Source organism: Halyomorpha halys, unplaced genomic scaffold (genome assembly GCF_000696795.3).
Source record: "Halyomorpha halys isolate HHAL.00 unplaced genomic scaffold, Hhal_1.1 Scaffold652.1, whole genome shotgun sequence".
NCBI lineage: Eukaryota > Metazoa > Arthropoda > Insecta > Hemiptera > Pentatomidae > Halyomorpha > Halyomorpha halys.
Window position 1 is genome coordinate 212,858 of NW_027110397.1, and position 23,901 is coordinate 236,758.

Below are 23,901 nucleotides of genomic sequence, written 5' to 3' on the forward strand. Positions count from 1 at the left end.
AAGGCTCAATGGCAAAAAGTATATAGGAATAGCAAGGCTCAATGGCAAAAAGTATATAGGAATAGTAAGGCTTAATGGCAAAAAGTATATAGATTTGAAGTGGAAACAGAATTAAAGCAAGCAGACAGCTTAAGCCCACCATCAATAAATGTGTATAGACAAAAATATATTTTGTTTTGTCAAATTTGCTTAAACATTTGAATAAAACTGATATTCTATTTTGATCCACTTATCTAAAAAGTAATAAAAAAATAATAATTTTATCTGAAATATAAAAAAATTGATCATCAACAAGTGTCGTTATAACTTGTATAATGTGATAGTATATTGATGGTTGCATTACTATCAGCTAATAAACAAATATCTAATCCAACTCAATTTTCAAAAATCATTGAGCATTTGCGATGTACCAGACACTCCAAAAGTGGGTATCAGTTAAAGCATAATCTGGATATTTTTTGGGGAAAACAGGTATTTCCAAGCTTATGGGTGGGTAATAAAAATACTTAGTTTTAAAATATACAACATAAGATATTTTACAACAAAACTTATAAAGGGAGAAATTTATTGATAAAAACTGAAAAAGAGAAAATCTTATCTTTCTCGAGAATGTCCCTGGGAACTATTGGAAGGAAATAAATAATGGGCCTAGATGGGAAAATATGTGGCCTCTACTATAGCAAAGAAGCAAGTGTTCAATCCATTATTAAGAAAACCTCTTTTTATTATACTTGTTTGTTTGTATATTGCCCCAAAAAATAATAAAAACAACCACATAAATATAAGTTAAAGGATTTTAATAAAAGAAACCAAATTATTATATGTATATATTTAAATTTAATGAATACAATAAGTTTTCATAACAAATAATTTATCGTATATGCCTGACTAAATATTACAACCATTACCTCTACAACAATAATACTAATTTCATGGAATCAATAGTCAACGCATATAAATTAAGGCAACTTATTTCTGTTTAAATTGTTATATTGTGATAAATCTTTTCATGTATTAATAGCTATTTATTTGGAGTGAGTTATATAAACTCGATACAATTTTTTAATTTCATAATATTCTTATGTATAGAACTAGTTTATTTCCAATTTTTTTAAAGATAACAGTTAAAATTTACGATTAATTAATAAATTAAAATTTGATACAAACAAACAAATCTAGCTCAATAAGCCAACATAGACATCGCACCCAATAATAGAAAAGTAAATAAAAATAAAAACAAATCCAACTCCAAAACATAGCTCCAGTAATTCTTTGATTATATCATACTACATTTAATTTTTAACTAACAGTTTTAATTTGTCAACAGACAAATTGATTGCCTTTACAATACTTACAATTATTTATAAAGCTATAAAGTTCAATTCAACATTGATAAATTTTTTTAAATCATTTGTTATTAATAAATGGTTAATTAATCGTGTAATTTCAAATCACAGATTGCAATATAAACAGAATTGATAACACTCAACATGTGAAAAAGTGAAATTAGTTTCTTATATCGTAAATAATTTAACTATGAACAAGTAAACTAATTAAGATTATACATTTGTAAGATATTTTCATAAAAAATCATTGAATCACTTCATAAAAAGAATGAGCATTAATCAATTATTTTCAAAAAATGAAGATCAAATTTGAGTTTGTTTTTTTTTAAATCACACTCAGTATTTTGATTTGTTACAATTTTAACAATATCGCAACAGGAATAATTATTGTCAATGCTTCTATTTTCAAAATTAGTAATAATGCTTCCAATATATGAACTGATTCAATTGATAGAAATTGACCAAGTAAACAATGAGTATAATTTCAAAGAAATAATTAGGCAAATAATATTCTTCCAGTTTATAAATAAATACTTCTTTAAATAAATTAAAAACAAATAATTTAAAATGCAAATAACAAAAATGTTGACTAAACATTTAAAAAAATATTAACATCACATATACGTAACTGCAGTCCTTACTTCAGTAAATATGTAAATGATACACTGCCTTTTGTATATGTTATTATCACATTGATAACAATGACTTAAAAGTGATTCTTGAATGGATCTAATCAGTCTTTCTCTAAAATGGAAGAGGGTATTCTTAAGACGATCAGATCTTTAGTTTATACGGAAGCTTGCCCCCAGGTAATTAAAATTTGTATCAATTTAAACATCGCTAACTCATTAATAAAGTTAAGAAATAAAATTCTAATTTTAAATCTGTCAAATTGGATGATTTAAGAATGGATTTTAGACATCTAGTCAAATTAATTAATCAGGATTTTGATTTTTTGTTTGTTTTGGAAATTAATTTGTATAACTTCAGATTTAAGGCATAGAGAGGGAAATTTAATTTGCAAATAAAATTAATACAGTTTGTAACATAAACTCAAACCTAGCAGTGGGAAAGATTAAGCTTTTATTAACTTTCAGCTACTGGTGGCAAAAATGTATCAATTTCAATACCTATAAAAGCTAGAAGTGGAATGATCTAAAAGTATAAAAAATAAGAGCAACACAAGTTATACCAATCTATAAACACTGGTAATAAACATAATTTTTTATAAAACTGTAATAGTAACATATATAACAAAAATAGCAATAGTAATAAGTAATAAAATAGTAATAGTAATTAGAAAAAATTATACAAAAATAACACATTTTAGAGAAATTGATATAAAAGAAAAGACTAAAAACTGATCAAGTAGTTTGTTATTTTAATAACTGTCCAGGCAAATTTACTAAAAAAATTTAACTAAATGAAGCATATTCAATACATAAATATAATTTGATACGATAAAATGAAAATGAACAATTTAAAATTACAAAGAAACAACCAGGGCACTATTTTAAACAAAAATAAAACATAACAGTATTATTTGTATTTAAAATACACAAATACTTCTCGCACAACAAAAATATACATATCGATATTCACTTACATTTTTTTTAAGCCATCTTTTACTTTATAAATTAAACAAAAACCTGTTTTAATTTTCTCTCCTCGCACAAAAAATTTAATATTCAAAAATAATCATTAAATTACTTTGTAAGATATATCGATTCAAAAACAATAATTAATAATACTGAAAGTGAATTATATATTGAATTTATAAGGATAAATAAATTTTTTTTCTTAAAAAAGATATAATACGGATGGTTTTATTTCTACCTGTCAAGTGTCATAGCAGCCAACCACAAGAAAGAAAAGATAACCTTACATTGGTTTTTATGTGCATATATAAATTGTATCTTTATATAAATAATTTTTTTTTAAAAGAAGGAAAGAACTGCAATTTATTGAATCCTGAGAAAAGCCTCAATCCTAAAAAATCAATTGTAATTGTTTTTGAATACATAAATAAGTATTATGTACATACAATTAATAACTGAAATTTTTTTATACATTAAATTTGTTTCAAGGTTTCTTTAAGATAAATTCAAACAAGTCTAACCAACTGTATATTACATTACAAATAAATAAGAAATAAATACAAAATGTTTTGACATTTCAAATAATTTCTGCCCAGAACAGTTTGAAATAATTAATAAATTTTCCAAAATCAAGAAAATTTCTTTAAAATACCTTTTATTTTAGTTTCTTTTACAAAATTCAAATTAACAACAAACAGAGATGTGATTCTGCTAATAAGTTTATCATTTATTTTATTATGCTTTTGTCTTCTAACACTGCGTCTCTGGTAAATATGTGATTGATTGGAAATACTAACTTTTCATTGATTTAAAAGTTTTAACTTAATAGCCATCATAGGAATATGGTAATTTCTCATTTAACTTTGATTTTGGATAGCCATTTATATAAAAGTATATAAACTTTTACAACTCAATGGAAGACATAATTATTTGTTGTCACAAATCAATTTAACCACTTACTCACACAGGACACAGAATTAGTCTCTGATTCAGTGAAAAAAAATTTAATCAATTAAAAAGAGACAATTATAATAAAGTAAATAATCAAATTTAAGTATTTGATAATAAAACTCAATGAAAAAATAAATAATAACAAAACTAAACACGTAAATTTGTCATGTCAACACAGCAAAACTAATGTCCAGCAGTTAGTCAATAACCTTCGGACAAAATAACATACTGGAAGTTTTATCTAAAAAAAAATTCAAAATTCACCGATTCACACTAAAATATTCTTTTTTAAACATTTAAGTTTTGCATAATTGATACACGGTACAGATGACTTGGATTTCAAATCATTCACTGCACAGAAACATTTAAATTTTAAATTAAAACTACTTACAAGCTTTGTCATGCTGGCAAAGTAAGGAACAATTAGATTTCTTTATATAATTGCTTTGGCGACAGATAAATTATAAAGGGTATGGACTGTTTTAGGAATAATATTTTCTCAAATAAAATAATACACTAACACTACAAAAGAAAATATTAATATTTAAAAATAATATGAGCTAAAGAAAATTCTATAACATCCTATTAAAATCAGCATTTAATAAAATACCATTACCCAAAATAAGAAAATACCTTTTACAATATAGCTATTACTCAACAGATTTTTAAAAAATTGACGTTCAAAAATTATTTCAATAAATAAAACCATTCTCAGGTTAAGCTTTCCATTTTGTTTCGAAGTAACAATAAAATTATAATACATTATTATGTAAAAATTTCATCACTAAATTAAGAAGTGTCCATTACAAAAATATAAATAAATATATAAATAAATAATTACATACATTTGTGGCCTACGCAAATTATTAAAAAGAAAGATTTGATAGACGTTGATTTTTGAACAATGAGGAAGAAGAAGCAATGAGTTCAACTGAAGTCGTCGTTGAAAGCAAGCAAACAGCCAACGGCACCAAAGTAACCCTGAGGATTATATTAAAATAAATAAACGATTAAAATCATAAATGCTTTTAATAAACATAAAAATTTATTTCAAGTGACAGTTTGTTAACTGTTAATGATTTAACAGGTTACTAAATTTTTATTTGTTCCACATGATTTCAATCCAAAAATTACATGATCATTAAGTTTATAGTCTTTGAGGCACTTAGGACCACATTGCTGAGGGAAATCAAACTCAAGTTTCTCTCACAGAACAATTTCCTTTAACAATTCATAAAAACAACCAGTACTATATTTTCTTAGCGGGTGAATGCATAGCAAAGTACGAGGGCCATAGTACATGGCAAAACAATTATTAAATCACAACTAGTATATCACCAATGTACTTCAATTATGTTTTGTTTTACATGGCGGAGAAAACAAAAAGATAGTACATTGTTGTTAGGGGTCCACTGTATCATAAGTTAAATTCCTTACTAAGTCTAATGTTATAAGCTATTTTTTATTTAATATACAAAACTGTTTCCTCTTATAAAATTTGGCATTTTAATTTATTCAATCAGAGAATTAACAATGTTATCATGACTTAAATTCATACAGTGTTTCACTCATCAATTCTTAACTATATTTAGGCTGTAAATAATTTCATAAAGAGACTTAATTAGGCATTCAAAGTGAGTCCATAATGAAATTGCAAATTCATTATTTATAAAATTTATTGACTATTTAATTTACCTCATGTTCAAGAAATAGTGCTTTTAATGTCCCCTTAGACCAATAATCCATCGCATAAGCTAATAATTTCATCGAAATAGGATTCACTCTCAAAAAATTTCCAACAAAAACAACCTGTAGAAGAAGGAAAAATCATTATTTGGCTTCGTAGAGAAATATATAAAAAGAAGAAAAAAAAATTTGTTTACCCTATTAATTTTTTCATTGAGTGCACACATTCTAGCAATTGATCCAATATTATTAGTAATAGTAACAAGTGTGGCTCTAGCTAGATCTTCTTTGGTTACACTTTCTCTCTTGTCAAGAGAATTCATTTGTCCAAAGCTAATAAGATCAAAGAAATTGAACAGGATAAAAACATTGACAAACATGTATATTGACATATAATTGTAACAGATTCAATCACATACATAGCAAACATCTTAAAATAGAGAAGGCATTGACTGGGCAAACATGCCACATTTAGCACAAGCCAATATTATTTAAATGAAGGAATATTCCACCTCCCAAACTGAAAATTCATCACAACATTTAAACAATTCTTGTATTATTTGTAATACTGGCACTACCAAATGTGGATTGTTATGACATTTTTAAACTTGGAACAACAGTCAAACAGTATTACAACTGTAATATTTATATAAATAGATTATAAATATTATTATCTTATAAATTCTAATATTATAATTTAATATTTATTAAACCCCCTCTTTTTTTTTCTTACCCTTCAAAAAGTATGACTATTACATAATGAGTACATACATATTCCAAGAAATGGAATATATATACACTAGTTTGACTTCTCCCCCTTGGATTGCTTTGTGGCCATTATAAGATCTTGATTGCAGGGTCCAATTAACACCTTATAATGCCACAAGGCGATCCAAGGGGGAGAAGTTCATTTAAATGGAGCAATATTAAAAAAGTGCCTAAAATTCAAAAAACAGCATGAATATTATTAATATCATTTACACAGCAAAGATTACTTCCATTTTCACCAATAGCCTTCCTTGTTAAATCAAAGATACTAAATTAAGTAAAAACTATACACACAATATATAATTCTGTTTCTAGCTTAATTCTATTCTATAAAGTTTTTAACAGATATTTACCTGCTCGCTACTAGTTCTCCTGGTAGGCCGAATCTTGCGTAATCACCACCGTAAATATCTTTGACAAGTTTGTCTACTTTAGTATTATCACCACATGTAGCTAATTCTATAGCTTCTTCGAATGTTTTACATCCTGTAAGGAGGCAACATAAACCAAGGAATGTACCACCGCCCAAACTGAAAATTCGACAGAACAGTTGAAGGGCTGCTATATAATTTATAATATTATCACTATAAGCACTACGAAATATAGATTATTACAACATTGTCAACATTAAAAAAACAATAAATAACTAATGTGCAAATTTAATACTAGAAGCAATATTTATTTTTTAGAGAACTACCACAATATATATATATATTTTTTTTTAATAATTTATTTATTGTTATTTACAACTGTATAGACATATATACAACAAGTAAATTTGCTGTAGGTGACATAGTGACATGATACAAACATGTGGAGAATCTATCCACTGATAGAACTCCAATAACATTTCTAGAGGAGAAGATCTCGAGGGCATCTTCTTTTCAGATGCCTAGGAGGATTATTAGGTAATGAAGGAGAAGCCAGGTTAGAAACAAGTGGATTTGGGTGCTTGAGAAGTTTATTATGGAAGGAACGGTATCTGGTTCTGGCCAAATCGGCAACATATGGAACATTGAGGTCCTGATGGATGACTTGATTTGTGACAAAGTAAGGAGCATTAAGGATTTTACAAAGGATTTCGGACTGTAAGGATTGGATTCTGGAGGAATTTGATGGTTTAGCAGAGCCCCAAAGCTCAACTCCGTATGTCCAGATAGGCCTTATAGTCATGTAGATCAGTCTTTTGTAATGGATTGGCAATTTAGACCGTTTGTCTAGTAAATGTTGCAATAGTCGGAATCTACGAGCAGTTTCTTGTAATATAATATTAAAACCAATTATAAGTAAGTATGAAATTGTAATAGTATTTTCTGAATTGTGTCGTATTATTAGATTCATTCTGGAGCAGCATGATAATTTCAATCTTGCCACTTCAGAACAGGTTGATAACACATCCATAGTTAGAGTACATAAGGACACAAAACCAAACAAAAAATATGAAATATTACAAATACAGATATAACATTATTGTTATTTGAAAATGTATCTGATTAATGGTTAATTAAAACAATAACAAAAAAGTTTGGTTCAATAGAACATAACTATAAAAACTAACTAACCTTGTTCCTGATATCCTCTTGTAACTTTTAGGACCATAGACAGCCAATACACTAACACCAGAACCAATGTTCACAATCTGAAAAAAAAAATGTCGGTAAAGTGAAGACAACTGTGGGATTAGAAGGAAGTTTTGGTGGTAGATCTTATGCCTGGTTGGACTCCAATAAATGTGAAGCAATATTATAACTTATTCTATAATTATAAATTTAATTTGTCATTAATTAATGAAAAATTTACATCTTATAATATAATCGTTTATGAATACTTACTAAAAATGGATATGGTGCACTGAAGTCGTAACTCTCTTTCTTGCATTTTTCGTTGTCTGTAGGATCTGCCCAATAATAACATTCCCTTGGGTTGTTCATTTCGACAAATAACATACCACGAATCAAGGAATCTAACTCATCAAATTTCGCAAGTTTCATATTGACTTCCTGTATAAAGCAATAACAACCAAAAAAAAAAAAAAAATTATAAATACAACAAACGTAAAAATGAAAATTAAATTATTGAAAAAAAAATTTTTTTTTTGTACTACTATTGTATGTTTAAAGTTTATAAAAAAGTTAATATAAACAAAAATAAACTGAGCAGTGTCCAAAAGGGTTCATAACTATAATGCCTCCGTTCCAAACTATTTTGTTTTAAAAAAACTGTAAAGAGAATATCAGTTTTGAATAGTTTATCTTTATGGATGAGACTATAGAGATTCTATAGTCCAGTCTACAGGAAATCTATAGTCCAGTCTACAGGAAATCTATAGTCCAGTCTATAGGAAATCTATAGTCCAGTCTACAGGAAATCTATAGTCCAGTCTATAGGGAAATCTAAAATCCAGTCCACACAGAACCCAAAATTTAAAATATTATTTAATTCTCTAACTAAATATATCAAGGAACTTAATTTAAAATTATTGTTACCAATGAGTCATTCCCACTCACTCATAATATGGAATACTTAGGATAAGAATTTTAATGAAATGATTTCTCACAAAAATAATAAGGGAGAGGATTGTATGGCTTCAGCGTCCCCCTGCCTCCCATGATAGCAAGGTTTTACTTGACACAATCCTCCCAATAACGTCTCAAATTTCAGTTTAAAACCAATTGAGATTTCAAGAATTCGTTCACAATTAAACTCAAAGTATAAAAGCATTAATTATGTTTTTTTAATTTGATCACATCCCTTTAATTTTATCACCCCTCAGATACAACGAATCATCTATAAAAGTATGACTGTGTTATCATTTTTTCCCCTGATATTTATCTAATATTTTCTTTTCTTTTTTTTGGAACATTTACCAAAAATTTTATGATTTCAATAATTAAAAAGTTGACTGATAAACACGGACTCTTCTCATGAATACTAATATAAATAATTGAAATTTATAAATTTAACCATTTTTACCTACACGTGAAAAAGTTTCTTCGAATTTATATGCTCCTCCTCCTGTAGCACAAACTGTAGTGATTAATGACGCCATTCCCTGGCGTTTGGCTAAAGCTAAGAAATTAGGCATTTCACATGTTGGGAATCTGATAAAATGGACAGATCCCTTCCGACCACCGATTTGGATATCATCCATCTAAAAAAAAAAAATGTGTACAAATAAATTAATGACTTAAACAAATCTTATTTAAGATAAGATTAACACTTTAATCATTATAAAGTTTCAGCTTACTAAAGAAAACTCATCTATTTGTAAATTGTTATTTCAACCAAAAATGCCTCTAATATTTTCTTAAATAATTACTAACATGAATAATTGAGTAAATAATGAAAATACCAGTGAGCTAGCGTTATTTTTTTTATTTCAATTAAGATTTTCACAAATTTTGTTCCAAAACTGAGAAGAGTCAGCTGAACTAAACAAAAATGTCTTAGTAACAGGGCACTATCCACCATGAAGTGACATAAAAATTAAGTCGTCTTATTGCGATTCAGGTGACAATATTTAGGGTAGTCTATTATCACAAATAAGTTATGATATCAACAATCTAAAAATGAATAACCAAAAGGAGATAGTACATCACTCCATTAATTTTTTTCAAATGATTTCTATTAGGTTAGCATTTATGTGATATCTTTTTCTCTCCTAATGTTATCTGAAATAGCGAAATGTTGACTGGTTAGTTGTTTATTACAATGTGAGAACGTAGAAATTTTATTTTGGGATTTTTCCTATATTTTAACAATAATTGTAACATGATTTTTTAAAAAATAAAATAATTTTTAATTATTCTTCAAAATAATTAAGAACTTTGTACTGATTAAGATATGTTAACATTATTTGAACCTTTCATAAAACTATTTTAATAATAAAGTAATATAATATTTTTAAAAAAAGAATTCAGTTCAAATACACTGGATATATTTTATAACAAACTAAAAACTCATATATAATGCAAGATCATTTATAGAGAGAGATATTTCCATAAGCGTGATTTCAAAGCCTTAGCAGTGTAATTTTTATCAAATATAGTGACCTAATGATGATATTGAGTGACCGGTCATAACGACTCATAATAATGATTACAGCTATCCAGAATATATATATAAATATTACTTTTAAAAATTTGTTATACTTGAAAAAGAAATTAAGCTCACTAACCCTTTTCTGAGTCACCACTCTCACTACCTTGCGATTCATATTTTAGCCTATTTCTATAAAACTTTATAAAGATATCTGGAGGTGTATATATAAACTTTATACCTGGAGGTGAATATCTCGATGCCCAGTTTTCCCATATGCTGAATTTTTAGTCAAGTACCTCCGAATATTTTTTAAAACCTCTACTTCTTCATTTTCTTCATCAGGAGTAATATCTTTAGGTTCAAAATACACCAATTTCGTTAAAGTGCCACCAATATCCATGCCAAACCATGGCATACCTGAAACAATGTACTAGTAATGGAGAACAATTCGTAGAGTAAAAGTGCACTTACAGAACAGATAAGCAAATTATTCTATCATTGATCTCCAAGAAAAACTAATCAATAGACAGGAAAATTAGCCAAACATATTCCAATAATAAGCATATACTAAATATTAAACAGTTGTGAAAAAATGAATAGAATTTATTTGAATAATAAGTAATTAGCCTAAAACAAATTACCATAGATAAAAAGATCCATATATCAGATATTTTAATATACACAACTGTGAAAGTGTAACAAGTACAGAGAACTGTCATCAATGTTCAATATACATTTTTTTTTTGTTTATTATGTTAAACATTTTTTTAAAAATATCAAAATTATGTTTAAAAAACAACTATTCAATTATGAATACAGAAAAAAAAATTGTTATATTATGAAAGATATAATCGAAATCAATGCTAATTTATTCAGTAATTAAGGTCATACTCACAAGGATAATCTGAAGATTCAGACATGCTCCTACCATTGGGAATACTTCCACTAGCCATCCTTAATCGTACACACACTTTACAACTTCTAGGTGCCATCTAGAAATTTCAAGAGCACTTGAAAATAATCTTTATCAAGGAAACTAATTGAGCTTATAATTCATTAAGATTTTTCACAAATGAACCGTCGAGTACTATTTTGCTAATATAGCAAGTGCCAACAGATAAAGCTATTTAAGAATATATTGACATTCAAAATAAATACCTTAAGCAATGTAAAAAGTGGACAATTTACCACCCAAGGATAACTACTTCACAGCACACGTATGTTTAGATAAGAATGACAATGACGTCTACAAATATAACATAAACTAAAATACAATATTTCTTTTCACGAATAATGTTAAATAAAAAGGTTAAGTGGAGCATTAGAAGACTTGCGCTTCATACTGTACTAAAAACAAAATTTATGAGATTAAATGACCTCAGAGTGATTGTATGCTAATCAATCTCTCACATATATTATCTTACATTTAAATGTAATTCTGAATACTAAATTCTAAAGTGCCATTCAGATTACATATAAGGTCTCATACTATCAGTACATCAACCATGAAAAAAAAAAAATAAAAACTTACAAACTACATGTATAAATCATCTTCGAGGCATTCATGTAGCATGCAAGGTCAAACCAATCAGGCTAGTACAAATTTCAATCATGTCCTTCAAAAAAAATAAAACAGATAAGGAGAAGAAAAAAAAAGTGACAATATATGCATTACATCAGCAGAATTCCACAATGAATTGACACGACACATAACGATCATCAGAAATAACAAAATAAAAAAAAATTTAAGTTGAAATATATAAAAAGTAATTAAAATATACAAGGTCACTCAAAATAACTGTTGCAAAAGCAGAAAGCCAAGGCAACATTTCAAAGTTGACAACTAAAACATCTCTCTTCCATCATATTAACATTTAAAAGTTAAGAATATAAAAAGAAAATAAATTAGCAAAGAGAGGTTTGCAAGTCAACTTGTAAAAAATTTAAAATCATAGTACATAAGCACACATACCCTCTAGAACTCTTATCATTTTTGATCCAATAAAATTATTTGATTCTATTAAAAAGCTTCCTTGACAAAACATACTGAACTAGGTCATAGTATGGAAAAATTAATAGGACTTAATAAAAATGCCAAAGCATAGGAAGCAATCATTGTTTATTGTAATTTCATTCTTTCAAGGTTTTCTGCATCTATTGAGGTACTGATTACAAAATTTGGGGCGGCTTTTTAAAAGGTAAAATAAACAGAACAGGGAAATGTGTATTGCAATTTCACAACAACAATACAACTATAATTCAGTTCAATGATAAGCAGCCATCAGCTGAAATCACGTGATATTCTATCGATTCTCGCCGTCGGCGCCAGAGGGACTCCCAATCGCCAAACCTGTACTACTATAACCTTCCCGATGTGCGAACTACTGATTACATCTATAATATTAACTTTCAATTAATTTTATCATTTTTATTTCTTGTTGAAACAAAACAAAATACATCATGGTTTAGTAGTTAATTATGTGCTTATCAAAAGACTCCTCATAATTTTAATGCAATTTTAAAAATGAGTTCCAATGCAGTTACATCTCCCATCAAAAATATACCTTCTTGTTGGGAAGATGACAAACGAATGACTGCTTTATATGCACCGTTTAGAATACGAGAGGCGAATCCAGTGGACTATGATTCCAAAATGAAGTTCTGGGAAAGTAATATTGAAAATTGGTGTTTAGAAAAAAATAACTGTAAATTCAGTGTTAAAATGCTCCAGAAAGAATTTAAACGGAAAGAGCGGGTACCCTTATGCCTTAACACAGTTATAGAAAACTTGGAAAGGTTAGTTCCACTCAATTATTACTTTTGGATAATGAAAAAATCCCTAAACTATCAAAATACTTTCAGTGTATGTTATCTAAGTTGTGCACTATGTAGAACAGTATTAAAACTTAATCCTATATACATGCTTAGTGTCATTGTGTGTATCTCACTATTAATGTGATTAGTAACTCTTACAAAAATCAGAATTGTAGTCGCGAAACAAAACCGAGACAGTGTATCAACTTTTAAAGTGTTTGTTAATATTTTATTTAAGACTGAGACTTGCTGCATTAATGATCTTGAAGGTTTAGGAAGTGTAACAATCGGGTCAGAAAAAAATGTGTCAGGGGTAAGGTCAAAGTTTCTTATCTGGCCTTAAAGTTTGTATTTCCTGTTCAAAAAAAAATAATAAATTTTACTCAAAGAAGTCAAATATCAAACTTTTAATTGTCTTATTACAATCTCACCTTTTTCATATTTGATGAGAAGGATGTATGTATATTAAACTATTTGAATGAATCAAACGGCTTCAGATCTCGTAAAACTTTGTAAAGAGATAATTGAATTGAGGTTTTTGAAGGGTTGCGAAACTTTGGTGGCCACTAAAAGAAGTTCCTATAAGGTCAAATAGACAATTATAGAACTTTTTGAATATTGGTTAAGAATTAAGATAGTAGCATGTAATAGTATTGACCATAATTACTACAAAGATATATTAAAGGGGGTCGTCCGTAAAGTTCCTAAATGTTCTCTTTGATTATGTTTATCATTTGGAATTAAAATATGAAGTCAAATGAATTATTTTTAAGGAAATAATGTACTTTTTTTTTTTGTTCCACTATTATTAGTCTAAGTATTTTATTTTTATATTGGTGTGTGTGATAAAAAAAATCAAAACAAATTTTAAAGTAAAAATTATGATTAAAATATCCTCATTGAATATTTTATGTTGAAGATATTATCGACAATAGTGTATAACTACCTAACAGTTGAATCCAAAATGTCTAAACGGAGGACAAAAAGCTTTCAAAAAATAAATTTTTGCCATATTGAGGATTTTAAAAGATAATATACTGCACTAGCAAATAACATACTATCCAGTATAAAATAATTAATACTTAATTACTGTGCATAAAAATACTATGATTCTGAATCTAATCTTTTTAGAATTATGTGGTTTTACACTTGGCTGTTTTACATTTTCAAATAATAGCGATTTTAGTGATGATATTTAATAATCATGATTATCTTTGATTTGATTATTAATTATGTTTTGTTTTTTTTAGGATAGGACATATTAAGCTAAAGGATGACATATACAAAATGAATCCTGAAGAATCTTGGACAGAATGGGCTGTAAAATGTTTTGTAAAAACACCAGTAGTTTGGTCCTTTGCTAAACTTAAAACTGCTTTAATGGAACGAGACATTGATGATTTAGAGTATGTTTACATCAATTATCTCAAGGTATTTACATCCATTTGCTTTCTAGCAGTCTCCAATTACAAAATTTTAAAATGACTAATATACTCTTCTGTGTTTTAGAAAAGGAGTGAGGAAATTGTTTTACGGATGGAAAATAAAAATAATAATTTGTATAATACAGTTGAATTTCAGAAACTATTGACATCTGAAGAGATAGAGATCGATCTTGAAACATTTGATATACTTGTGTTGTGGATGCAAATAAATAAAATAATTTTAGTCCACAAATTAGAAAATGACACACTTTTTAAGTTTATCGATGGAAAGAAGAATACTTCAATTACAGATGTTGATGTTTCAATATATATGCTTGAAAAAAATAAACTGTCTATTGAAAAAGCTATAGAAGCATTAGAAAGGGAAAAGGAAGAACTGATAGAAACAGCGAAAAATTTTTTGAGAAAAGGAATGAGAGATACAGTAAATATGTTTATTGTATATTTATTAATATACTAACCATCTACTGCCATAATAAAAGTATGTTAGCTGATTGTGTTATTATTTTTTTATGTTATCAATTATCATTTCATTAATGGTATGCGAAATTCAACTATGATTTTTTTTATTGCTGTTTAACAATCTACCTAAGGAAGTGTAAACATGGTAAAAATTAAAAATTTTACAATCTCACTCGATTTTCTAAATATATTATCCATTAAATCTTAATAACTAATTAAAAAATAGAATTCTTTGTCATTCCTGGTTTTTAAACAAACATACTTCTAAACTAATGAATTCTTGAAGGTGCCTACAATAAGTGATGTGATTAGTTTAGAGTCACTAACTTGAGAACAATGTAGAGTTTATATATAAAAAAAAACTTAAACATATAAGCACAATCTATTGTCTATTGAATGATAAGTCAAATGAATGAAAGAATGAATATGCTGATCATTAGCTACTTTTGATTAGATGGAAAAATTCACTTTTTAAAAAAAAAATTTGTATAACTTTTTATGCTGACCTTGTTGTTCATATTATTTCAACTGAACAAAAAAACCAATTATCTTAATAATGATATAAAATTTGATGCAATCTATGGGTATGCTTATACTTTTAAAACATTACTCTTTTTATAATTTTCAAGATTTTTAGAGAAAAATCTTTTCAAATATTATCTCCCTCTCTATTCTAGAAAAAAAAAAAAGACAGCTTTTGATTATTCAAATTAGGTATTCAAATTTATTAAATTTGGAGTTTTAAAATGTTTCCGAAAAAAGAAACTGATCTTATTGAAAATTTGAATACATTATTTATTAAAGAAAATAAATTTTAAAAATTAAATTAATATGACTGATAATTGGAGATGATGAGTATTTGATTTGAAGAAGAACGTAACTTGTTTCAGCATTTTTATTAATTAACAATAACTATACAAGTTTTGGTAGAAATTATTATTATTAAGAAATTCTTCTTCTATCCCAGTGGTTCTCATCCCATAGAGGTCTATGGACCTTTAAGCCGGAAATCAAATGTGCTCCCTTACTCTCGACTTGGAGCTAAAGTGGGTAAATCTTGGAAAATATTTGAAAGTTAGGTAGCTTTAAAATGCATTTTGAGTCTGTTTTAGTGTGGATTTATCTGTTGAAATCTTTGGGCACTTAAATAAAGGAAATATAATTAATAAAATAGTTCTAAGAATAAACCCTCACAAAAAGATGTGTTGCCAAAGCCCTCATGCGACCCACCTATGGTCTGTTAGAAAATTAAATAATTTATTCTTATTTTCTTCCTATTGCCATAATTGTAAATAACGCTTGTGTCAGTTTTCGTTAAGAATTATATATAACAACCTGTTAATTAATCAAATATGCTGTGCCTTCTATAAACTTCTCCCAATTTTTGTTTTAACTTCACTTCCTATTAAATATGAATTTTAAGTGAAAATAAATTTATGTAATTATTTTTAGTCTCATTATAATGATGAAATCCCATTTTGTTTTTTTTAAAATACCTCAAAGACTTTAAGATACAGTAATTAATCAGTGATGTGTTTGGCAAATGCTATAGAAGAAGAAAATCCTGTTGTTTCTTATAATAAAACTGGGTGACAAAATAGTCATATCAATATTCTACAAAATTATTCTGATAGTATTTGTAATGGAGGATCAATCAAGGGGATCTTTAAGTAAAAAAAAAATTTTTCTGATATTCTTATTACAGTCAACCATTATCTGTCATTTGAAAATATCTTAGGTTTTTTAACTTTCAGTATTGTAGTAATTGTAGTTTTATAGTAAATTAATGTAATAAGTTACTACCTTATTGAGCCCCATCGTACATAATAATAAATGTCAAGCTAAATAATGAGATATTTAATGTTTTAGGCAAAGAGCTACCTAAGGAGAAAAAAGGCACTCGAGAAAACACTTGAAAAAAGGATTAACACCTCTGAGAATATCGAAATATTACTGTCTAGAATTCATGAAGTTTCCTCAGATTCAAAAGTAAATTAAAAAAAAGTTTATCAGTTCTTATCTCTTAACCCAAGTTCAAGTATCTTCAAAATACTTAAATAAGTATTTAAGATAAATACCGTAAATTTAATTTTAATCTATTTATTATTAAACTATACAGTTTGATATTTGTTAATTTATTTTCAATTTTAGGTTTTAGAAACTTACAAAATTGGTCTTAACGCTTTGAAAGCTACTTTTAAAGAAAATGGCCTCTCAGAAGATGACGTAACGAACACTATTTCAGAAATTCAAGAGGTAAAAAACATATTTTCATTGTCACTTCTTGTATTTAGAAACATGTTACATTGCTAGTGCTATCATTCAAGATAAAATGAAGAATTGACAGATATTTCCAAATAATACATTTAGTTGCCAAGTTCAGTGAAATTATCACAAAACATTTAAAGACTTTTTAAAAGGAGTTTTAAATGATACCTCAATGTATAAAATATGAATCAATACTAATTTTTTTTGTCACTATTAAGTTTTAAGTCGTCTTCTGACATTTTAATAGTGATTTATTAGAAGTAGATCTGTTTTATTATGGTTGACAAATTTGAAATTCTCTTTTGATAATCATTTTGGTAGATCAATATTATTTATTTATAAGAGTAACTTGTTAGTTATCCTATGATCAAGAAATTTCTTTGGAATTTGGTCACAAACATTTTTGAATTTGGAGAACTTGATATACAAGAGGGTGGAGAAAGGCCGAAGTCATACATGTACTTTAGAAGAATAAATTAAAATATTTGCCCAAAACCTATCAATCTATCAATAATGTTATCAAGATTGAAGACAATACTCTATCCATAAAAAATGCTGGTTTTTTAAGACAGAAGCACAATGGAACAGTCTTATGTTTTAATGACAGTAGTAAACATCGCTTGCAACTTTCGTCAATTCCAAATTCTTTGATCATATTTCTTGATTCCTAAACTTTTTAGTGCCATGAAGGCATATATATATATATTTATATTTTTTTGCTAAAATTAATGTGAGTCTAGATTTGGCTTTAAACAAGATCTACTAGGCTCTACGCTCTCTGTTTAATCCTATAAGGTTGAACATTGTGATTCACAGACATTTATCATCCTCTTCAAGATGACAGCCTATTGACCATTTTAAATTTGATCAATAGGAAAAATGACTGCTGGGTTACATTTTTCCGTGTGGCTGACGTGTTGTTATTACATTGAATATTGTAACTGATAATCCATTGGTACTTGACAGATGTAGATTAATAAATATACGTTAAGAAAACAAAAATTGATGATTGTATCAAGGCCAAGAACTATCAGAGTATGAAATGGAGTTCATGTTTTAAAAATCTTCTTTCTAAATTTACCAGGAAAGTCTATATGGGTTGATACTATTTCTAGTCTATATGGGTTAATAGTGGAAACACTCTCATCCTAGTCTATATGGGTTGATAGTAGGAACACTCTCATGCTAGTCTATGTGGGTTGATATTGGGAACACTGTCATACTAGTCTATATGGGTTGTTGTGGGAACACTGTCATACTAGTCTATATGGGTTGTTGTGGGAACACTGTCATACTAGTCTGGTTGATAGTAGGAACACTCTCATGCTAGTCTATGTGGGTTGATATTGGGAACACTGTCATACTAGTCTATATGGGTTGTTGTGGGAACACTGTCATACTAGTCTATATGGGTTGTTGTGGGAACACTGTCATACTAGTCTATATAGGTTGTTGTGGGAACACTGTTATACTAGTCTATATAGGCTGATAGTGGGACTAATCTCATTCTAATGAGTTCAAATCTGTATTAGGAACCACCATACTTTCTTGCAGCCACATTCCTGCTACTAGCATAGACTGAAATGTGCTTAGTATGAGTCTCAGAGCTTTATTTTTTAAAATTTGAATTTCTTCACATTTCAGTTCCTCTTATGATCAAATTTTATTCCATTTCCTGATTAATCTTTCTCTTGTAGGCCTGTTAAATTATGTTCTGAATCACTCCGCTGGATTTCCTTCTTGAAACCTTTAGAAACCACGCTCAGTTAAATCTGGTGTCTTAAGATTACTGATAGATATTTGGATCTGTACACCCATTTCAGGATATCATGAAATGGGTGTACAAATACACCATTGAAAGGAAAGCGTACACTATGTCTTTTGGAATGTAATGTTGATAATTTATAAAGTTTAAATTCTCATTTTATCAATAAATTTTCTATTATCCATTTTGGAAGCCCCATCATGGTTTTATCCAGTATTTACCATGATAAATTACTCAATCATTTACGTATAACAGTCACCCCCGCTAATGAATGAAGAACCTTTATTAGAATATAGATCAATAGTTTGCCATTGGTCGAGCCATCTGGTCACTGGGAGTGAGAAATTGAACGATACTACTGACTTGGGACAAAGGGGATCCCAACATTTGATCTTTCTGATGGCAACCAAGTTGATTTTCTATTCACCTCTTAAAATGCAGCAATACAGCATTGGCAACCAAGTTGATTTTTTATTCACCTCTTAAGATGCAGCAATACAGTTATGAGGTTATGGCAACCAAGTTGGTTTTCTATTCACCTCTTCAGATGCAGTTATGAGGTTATGGCAACCAAGTTGATTTTCTATTCTCCTCTTAAGATTCAGCAATATAGTTATCAACTAGAGAAAATTATGGAATGTTGGATAGTTATAATTATCGTTTTGTTCTTAAGAAACACCTGTGGGCAAATACAAAAAAAAAAGTAATGACCAATTTTCATCCCATCATGACTGTCTGGTAAAGATATTGATAACTAAATCAGATATGTTGACCTCATTTATTTTACTATGTCTATTCAGATTTCTGATCAGTCACTAATCATGTTTAAGGTTGAATTATAAAATAATGAAGTATTATTTAAACATTATAACTTAAATAATATCTGTTTATATATAAAATTATACTTCATTTCTCTTTTTTTTTTTTTTTTACTTAATTATGATTTTATATTAAACTAATAATTATGAAATGATCCTATTTTTTGGTAAATTTTTTTTTTTTATTAAATTTGCATTTATTCTTTATAGTTATCCTGCCCTGTGTATCGTGTGTTATGTTAAAAATTATTATACGATGTGGTCAATAGTAATAATAATAATTATATTAGTAATCATACGTTAGGTTGGTTGGTAGTGGTAAGAGCTACTGAGCGAGTGGGAGAAGTTTCGCTACCTCCGTCGGTCTTCCCCTTGCTTTTTTCACTTTCTCGTTCTAGAAAAGCATAATGCTGTTCATTCAAGTGAATCAAACGTTTTAGTATTCGATATTTTCGTTTTCGATGCCAATTAAAATGAACAGTTTATCAATTTTCGTATAATATGTAATCCAATGTTTTCTGTTACCATCTCGCTAATTCTTACAGAATAATTAATACGCAAAAAATATTTGGGTAAATCACACTGTTTTTTTTTGTTTTGTTTTTAATACCTTGGTACTCATGAATAAATGAATATGACAAGTTCTAAAAAACTGTACGGATTTAAAAATATGTAGGTAATTTCCAGAAGGTACTTTATTCAAAATGGCTGGCATTCTCCTCTTGGTATTTTTAAAAACTTGAACTGTTATACATTTCACGGAATTAAATATGAATGCATGTTCTGGATTGAAATAATCAGACTTCATTTAAGAACTTATTAGAAATAGAAATTTCTATAGAAGTTTGGAAAAATAGTTTTTAGCAACGTTTGATAAAATAAGTTCTCAAATAAAAAATAAATATTCATGCATTCATCTAAAAATAAATAATTAGTCTTTGTTTAATTTCAATTGAGCTTCGTTATTGTATACTTTCCTCATGATCGATCTTACCACGAATTGAATTTATCAGATCAGAGTTAAATTATTTTAAAACATGACGAAGAGGAAATTTAGGATTTATTCTTACCTTAGATATGATTTTATCTGATCTTGTCGTATCCATCTGTCAATCATAAACCCTTGAACTTACAACACTTAAAAATACAATTATTAAATACGTTCTTCCTTACAGGAAATATCGATTCAACTTTTAAAGTATGTAGTATTTTTCGATTCCACTAAAACTAAAATTCTAAACAAAGAGGTACTCGCAAATAAGATAGTTGGGCACAACACCTGAGGTTGTAAACTGAATCATAATATTTTTAAAAATTATCTTTCGACTGTTTTAAAAGTGATCCCATCTTATGTTTATTTAATGGCGCAACTGAAAACAGTCACAATTTTCCGAGTAAAGACACACCTGTGCATTATTTGCTTACATAATTGAGAAGGCTGTTATATCCAGGATAACGATGTACTTTGATATTTTTAAAATATATAACAACGGTAATAGACTTTCCTGGTCGCACCAGTATTCCTAAACACTACGTATTTAAAAAAAATTAAAATCTTAATGGAAAGCATTGAATTCATTCTGAAAGCACACCATTCTAAAACTCAACAAGGGTCGCAACGTCGATTACTAATAAATCCTTTTCTACCTTAATTGTTCGTCAGGCGGACCATCTCCTTAAAAAATTAAGTTTAGCCTATAGCTCAACAAGCAGAACCTAAAAGACAAAACACAGTCGTCAACATGTAAATAATAAAGAAAAACACCAGTTCCTACGCTTGGAGCTTACATATTTAACCCGAAAACAATAGAACCTGTATTAATTCTCTCCCTAGCTCAAACTAACTCTTATCATATAAACTTTCCTTCATCGGGGGTTCCACCTGAGAGATCTCGGTCATGCAAGTACTACTAGCTATCATGTAAACCCTGATAGTTCGACAGCTGTCACGGTAGAACCTCCGCTTTAGCAAAGTGAAGGGTGATAAGAGAAGAAGTATGTATACTGAGGACCGGTTGGACCAATCTCCGGTAAAACTAAGGTCTGTATAACTGAGTTTAATAAAACTCCGGTAACTTCGCGACCTGTTTCTGGTCTACAGTTTTGTTAACCTGGTTACTAAGGTAACCTGAAAGTTAGATAACTGCCAAACTCCGCAATTGCTACCCCTAATGTTCGGAATTGTGGGTCCGATTAAATTTATTTAATCTGATTTAACAGCTACTTTTAACAGGCGAAATCGTTGAAAAAATTCTTCAATGACCCATTGTAAAAAATTATTTGGAGCAACTAATTCTTTGAAGTCTTCTCCCTCTGTCAAATAGTCTGTCTCGATCAAGTCCATTTTATTAAGTTTGGAAAGAAACGGAATACTACAACAAATAAATAACAGATCCAATTGGAACTGTGGAAGGTTCCTTGTATAGTTACCTACTTAAACGTAGATTTACTCTAAATCTCAGTTTAACCAGGTGTCACTGGCAAGTTCAAAGTTTACTGCCAGATTTGAAGGTAAACTTTTCTGGTTACTCATAGGTTTTCATTACTCCTAGTTTAAACTTCAACTGGCCCTAAATATGTGTGAGGGGATAACATACATTTTATAAAATACTATAATTTAATCACAGAGCTTGACAAATCCGGAGTTGGATATCAATACTATCAAAGAGAATTCAATACATACCTCACTTCACTGAAGAATATTGAACTCTATGGACACTATCTTCCCATTTGCGTCTCCTTCGAACACTCGCCGATTGCTTGTGCTTTCTTCGTCCTCCAAAAAACTTTACACATATATTATAACAGTGGCGTAGTTATAAGAGCGGTTATAGTGAGCGCAGATCACGCGACCACGCGCTACGCCGCTATCTTAACATTCGATCTGATCGTGTCTCTTTAAGGCCGAATGCTTTCTTTCCAAAAAGCTTTCTCTTTCCTTTAATAGTAAAATGTAATTCGATAAATATTTTTGTAAAATGTTACTTTGTTTCAGCTTCTTGACATTTTCAGATGCAAACCGTGTGATTTGATGGCCGAAAATAGTAATTAATTTCCCGCATTTAATCTTACTTTTAGAACTCATTTAGATAAGATATAGTGTCATGGGACCTTTCATCACTCTAACGAAATTTGCTGTTATCGCGATTAAGTGATCAATACTTTTGAACCCTCCCGCCTCCAATTTATTTATTTTTCGTCTTGTTCCCAATTTATGAACTAGTTATAACTAATGAACCGCCTGTCGCACTCCGATAATCGGCCATGTTCCAAAATTAGATGTTTACAAACGTAATTAAGCTGTAAAAGCTAATTCTTCTTCAATTAGTTTCTAGATTCCTAATTTGAAAATAGTCCCATCCCATCTTCGTGAAATTTGTGCTTTTGAGCAGTTATCCTTTTTTTAAAAATTAATTTTGAATTAAATTACTGTACTCCAGGCGATAATGCTACATAAGCCATAAACCATTCCTGTTTCAGTCCAGACAATACTTATTACTTTTTATTTTTCAAATCAATTCACCAACGGCAGCCTCGGTCTGTTTTTAACAGTGAGGGGAAAATCTGCCGATTTTTTATGAGTAGGTCAAGGGACCAAGGACTACTTGTAGTAGTAGTAGTAGTAGTAGTAGTAGTAGTAGTAGAAGTAGTAGTAGTAGTAGCAGTAGTAGATTTGTGGTCACTAACACTGTTTCCTGGTTGATGAAGTTTGAATTCACTTTTCATTGCGGGATAAAATCTGGGATAACGGAATGAAAGGAAAATTATAGTGGCATATGTAGGTGTTGTTTATGCTCTGTAAATTTGTACTCCTCCCCCCCATCCTCCTACTAACACTGCCACAACATCCTCCTATTAACACTGCCACCACATCCTCCTGCTAACACTGCACCCACATCCTCCTACTAACACTGCCACCACATCCTCCTACTAACACTG

General features: G+C 28.7%; 2 protein-coding genes across 7 annotated transcripts in view; one reads left to right on the forward strand and one right to left on the reverse strand.

Annotated features, from left to right (window-relative positions):
• Positions 1 to 813: 813 nt before the first annotated feature.
• fbl (pantothenate kinase 3 fbl) lies at positions 814 to 22,992 on the reverse strand. 6 transcript variants are annotated; one of them, XM_014427502.3, is made up of 11 exons: positions 16,915 to 17,040; positions 11,922 to 12,006; positions 11,286 to 11,382; positions 10,629 to 10,807; positions 9,327 to 9,500; positions 8,182 to 8,349; positions 7,912 to 7,988; positions 6,703 to 6,879; positions 5,779 to 5,914; positions 5,591 to 5,704; positions 814 to 4,876 (listed from the first exon to the last, which is right to left on the reverse strand). In XM_014427502.3, the coding sequence occupies exons 3-11, from the start codon at positions 11,380 to 11,382 to the stop codon at positions 4,823 to 4,825; spliced, it is 1,176 nt and encodes a 391-aa protein (XP_014282988.1). In that variant the 5' UTR covers positions 11,922 to 12,006; positions 16,915 to 17,040; the 3' UTR covers positions 814 to 4,822. The 6 variants fall into 6 exon arrangements, with proteins under 6 accessions (XP_014282988.1, XP_014282987.1, XP_014282991.1 ...); XM_014427501.3 differs by lacking the exon at positions 16,915 to 17,040 and adding an exon at positions 12,363 to 12,688; XM_014427505.3 differs by lacking the exons at positions 11,922 to 12,006; positions 16,915 to 17,040 and adding an exon at positions 22,646 to 22,992.
• The window catches only part of LOC106685035 (charged multivesicular body protein 7), a 15,452-nt gene continuing 4,281 nt past the window's right edge, over positions 12,731 to 23,901 (forward strand). The window contains exons 1-5 of the mRNA XM_014427499.3: positions 12,731 to 13,186; positions 14,455 to 14,635; positions 14,714 to 15,073; positions 16,981 to 17,100; positions 17,263 to 17,367. Coding sequence (XP_014282985.1) covers positions 12,915 to 13,186; positions 14,455 to 14,635; positions 14,714 to 15,073; positions 16,981 to 17,100; positions 17,263 to 17,367 — 1,038 coding nt within the window. The 5' untranslated portion in view covers positions 12,731 to 12,914. The remainder of the gene's footprint in view (positions 13,187 to 14,454; positions 14,636 to 14,713; positions 15,074 to 16,980; positions 17,101 to 17,262; positions 17,368 to 23,901) is intronic.

Coding starts and splice junctions, on each gene's coding strand:
- fbl (XM_014427500.3), bottom strand. Junction 10,808..11,285: donor TGAATCTTCAGATTATCCTT/GTGAGTATGACC, acceptor ACATTGTTTCAG/GTATGCCATGGTTTGGCATG. Junction 9,501..10,628: donor ATCGAGATATTCACCTCCAG/GTATAAAGTTTA, acceptor TTTTTTTTTTAG/ATGGATGATATCCAAATCGG.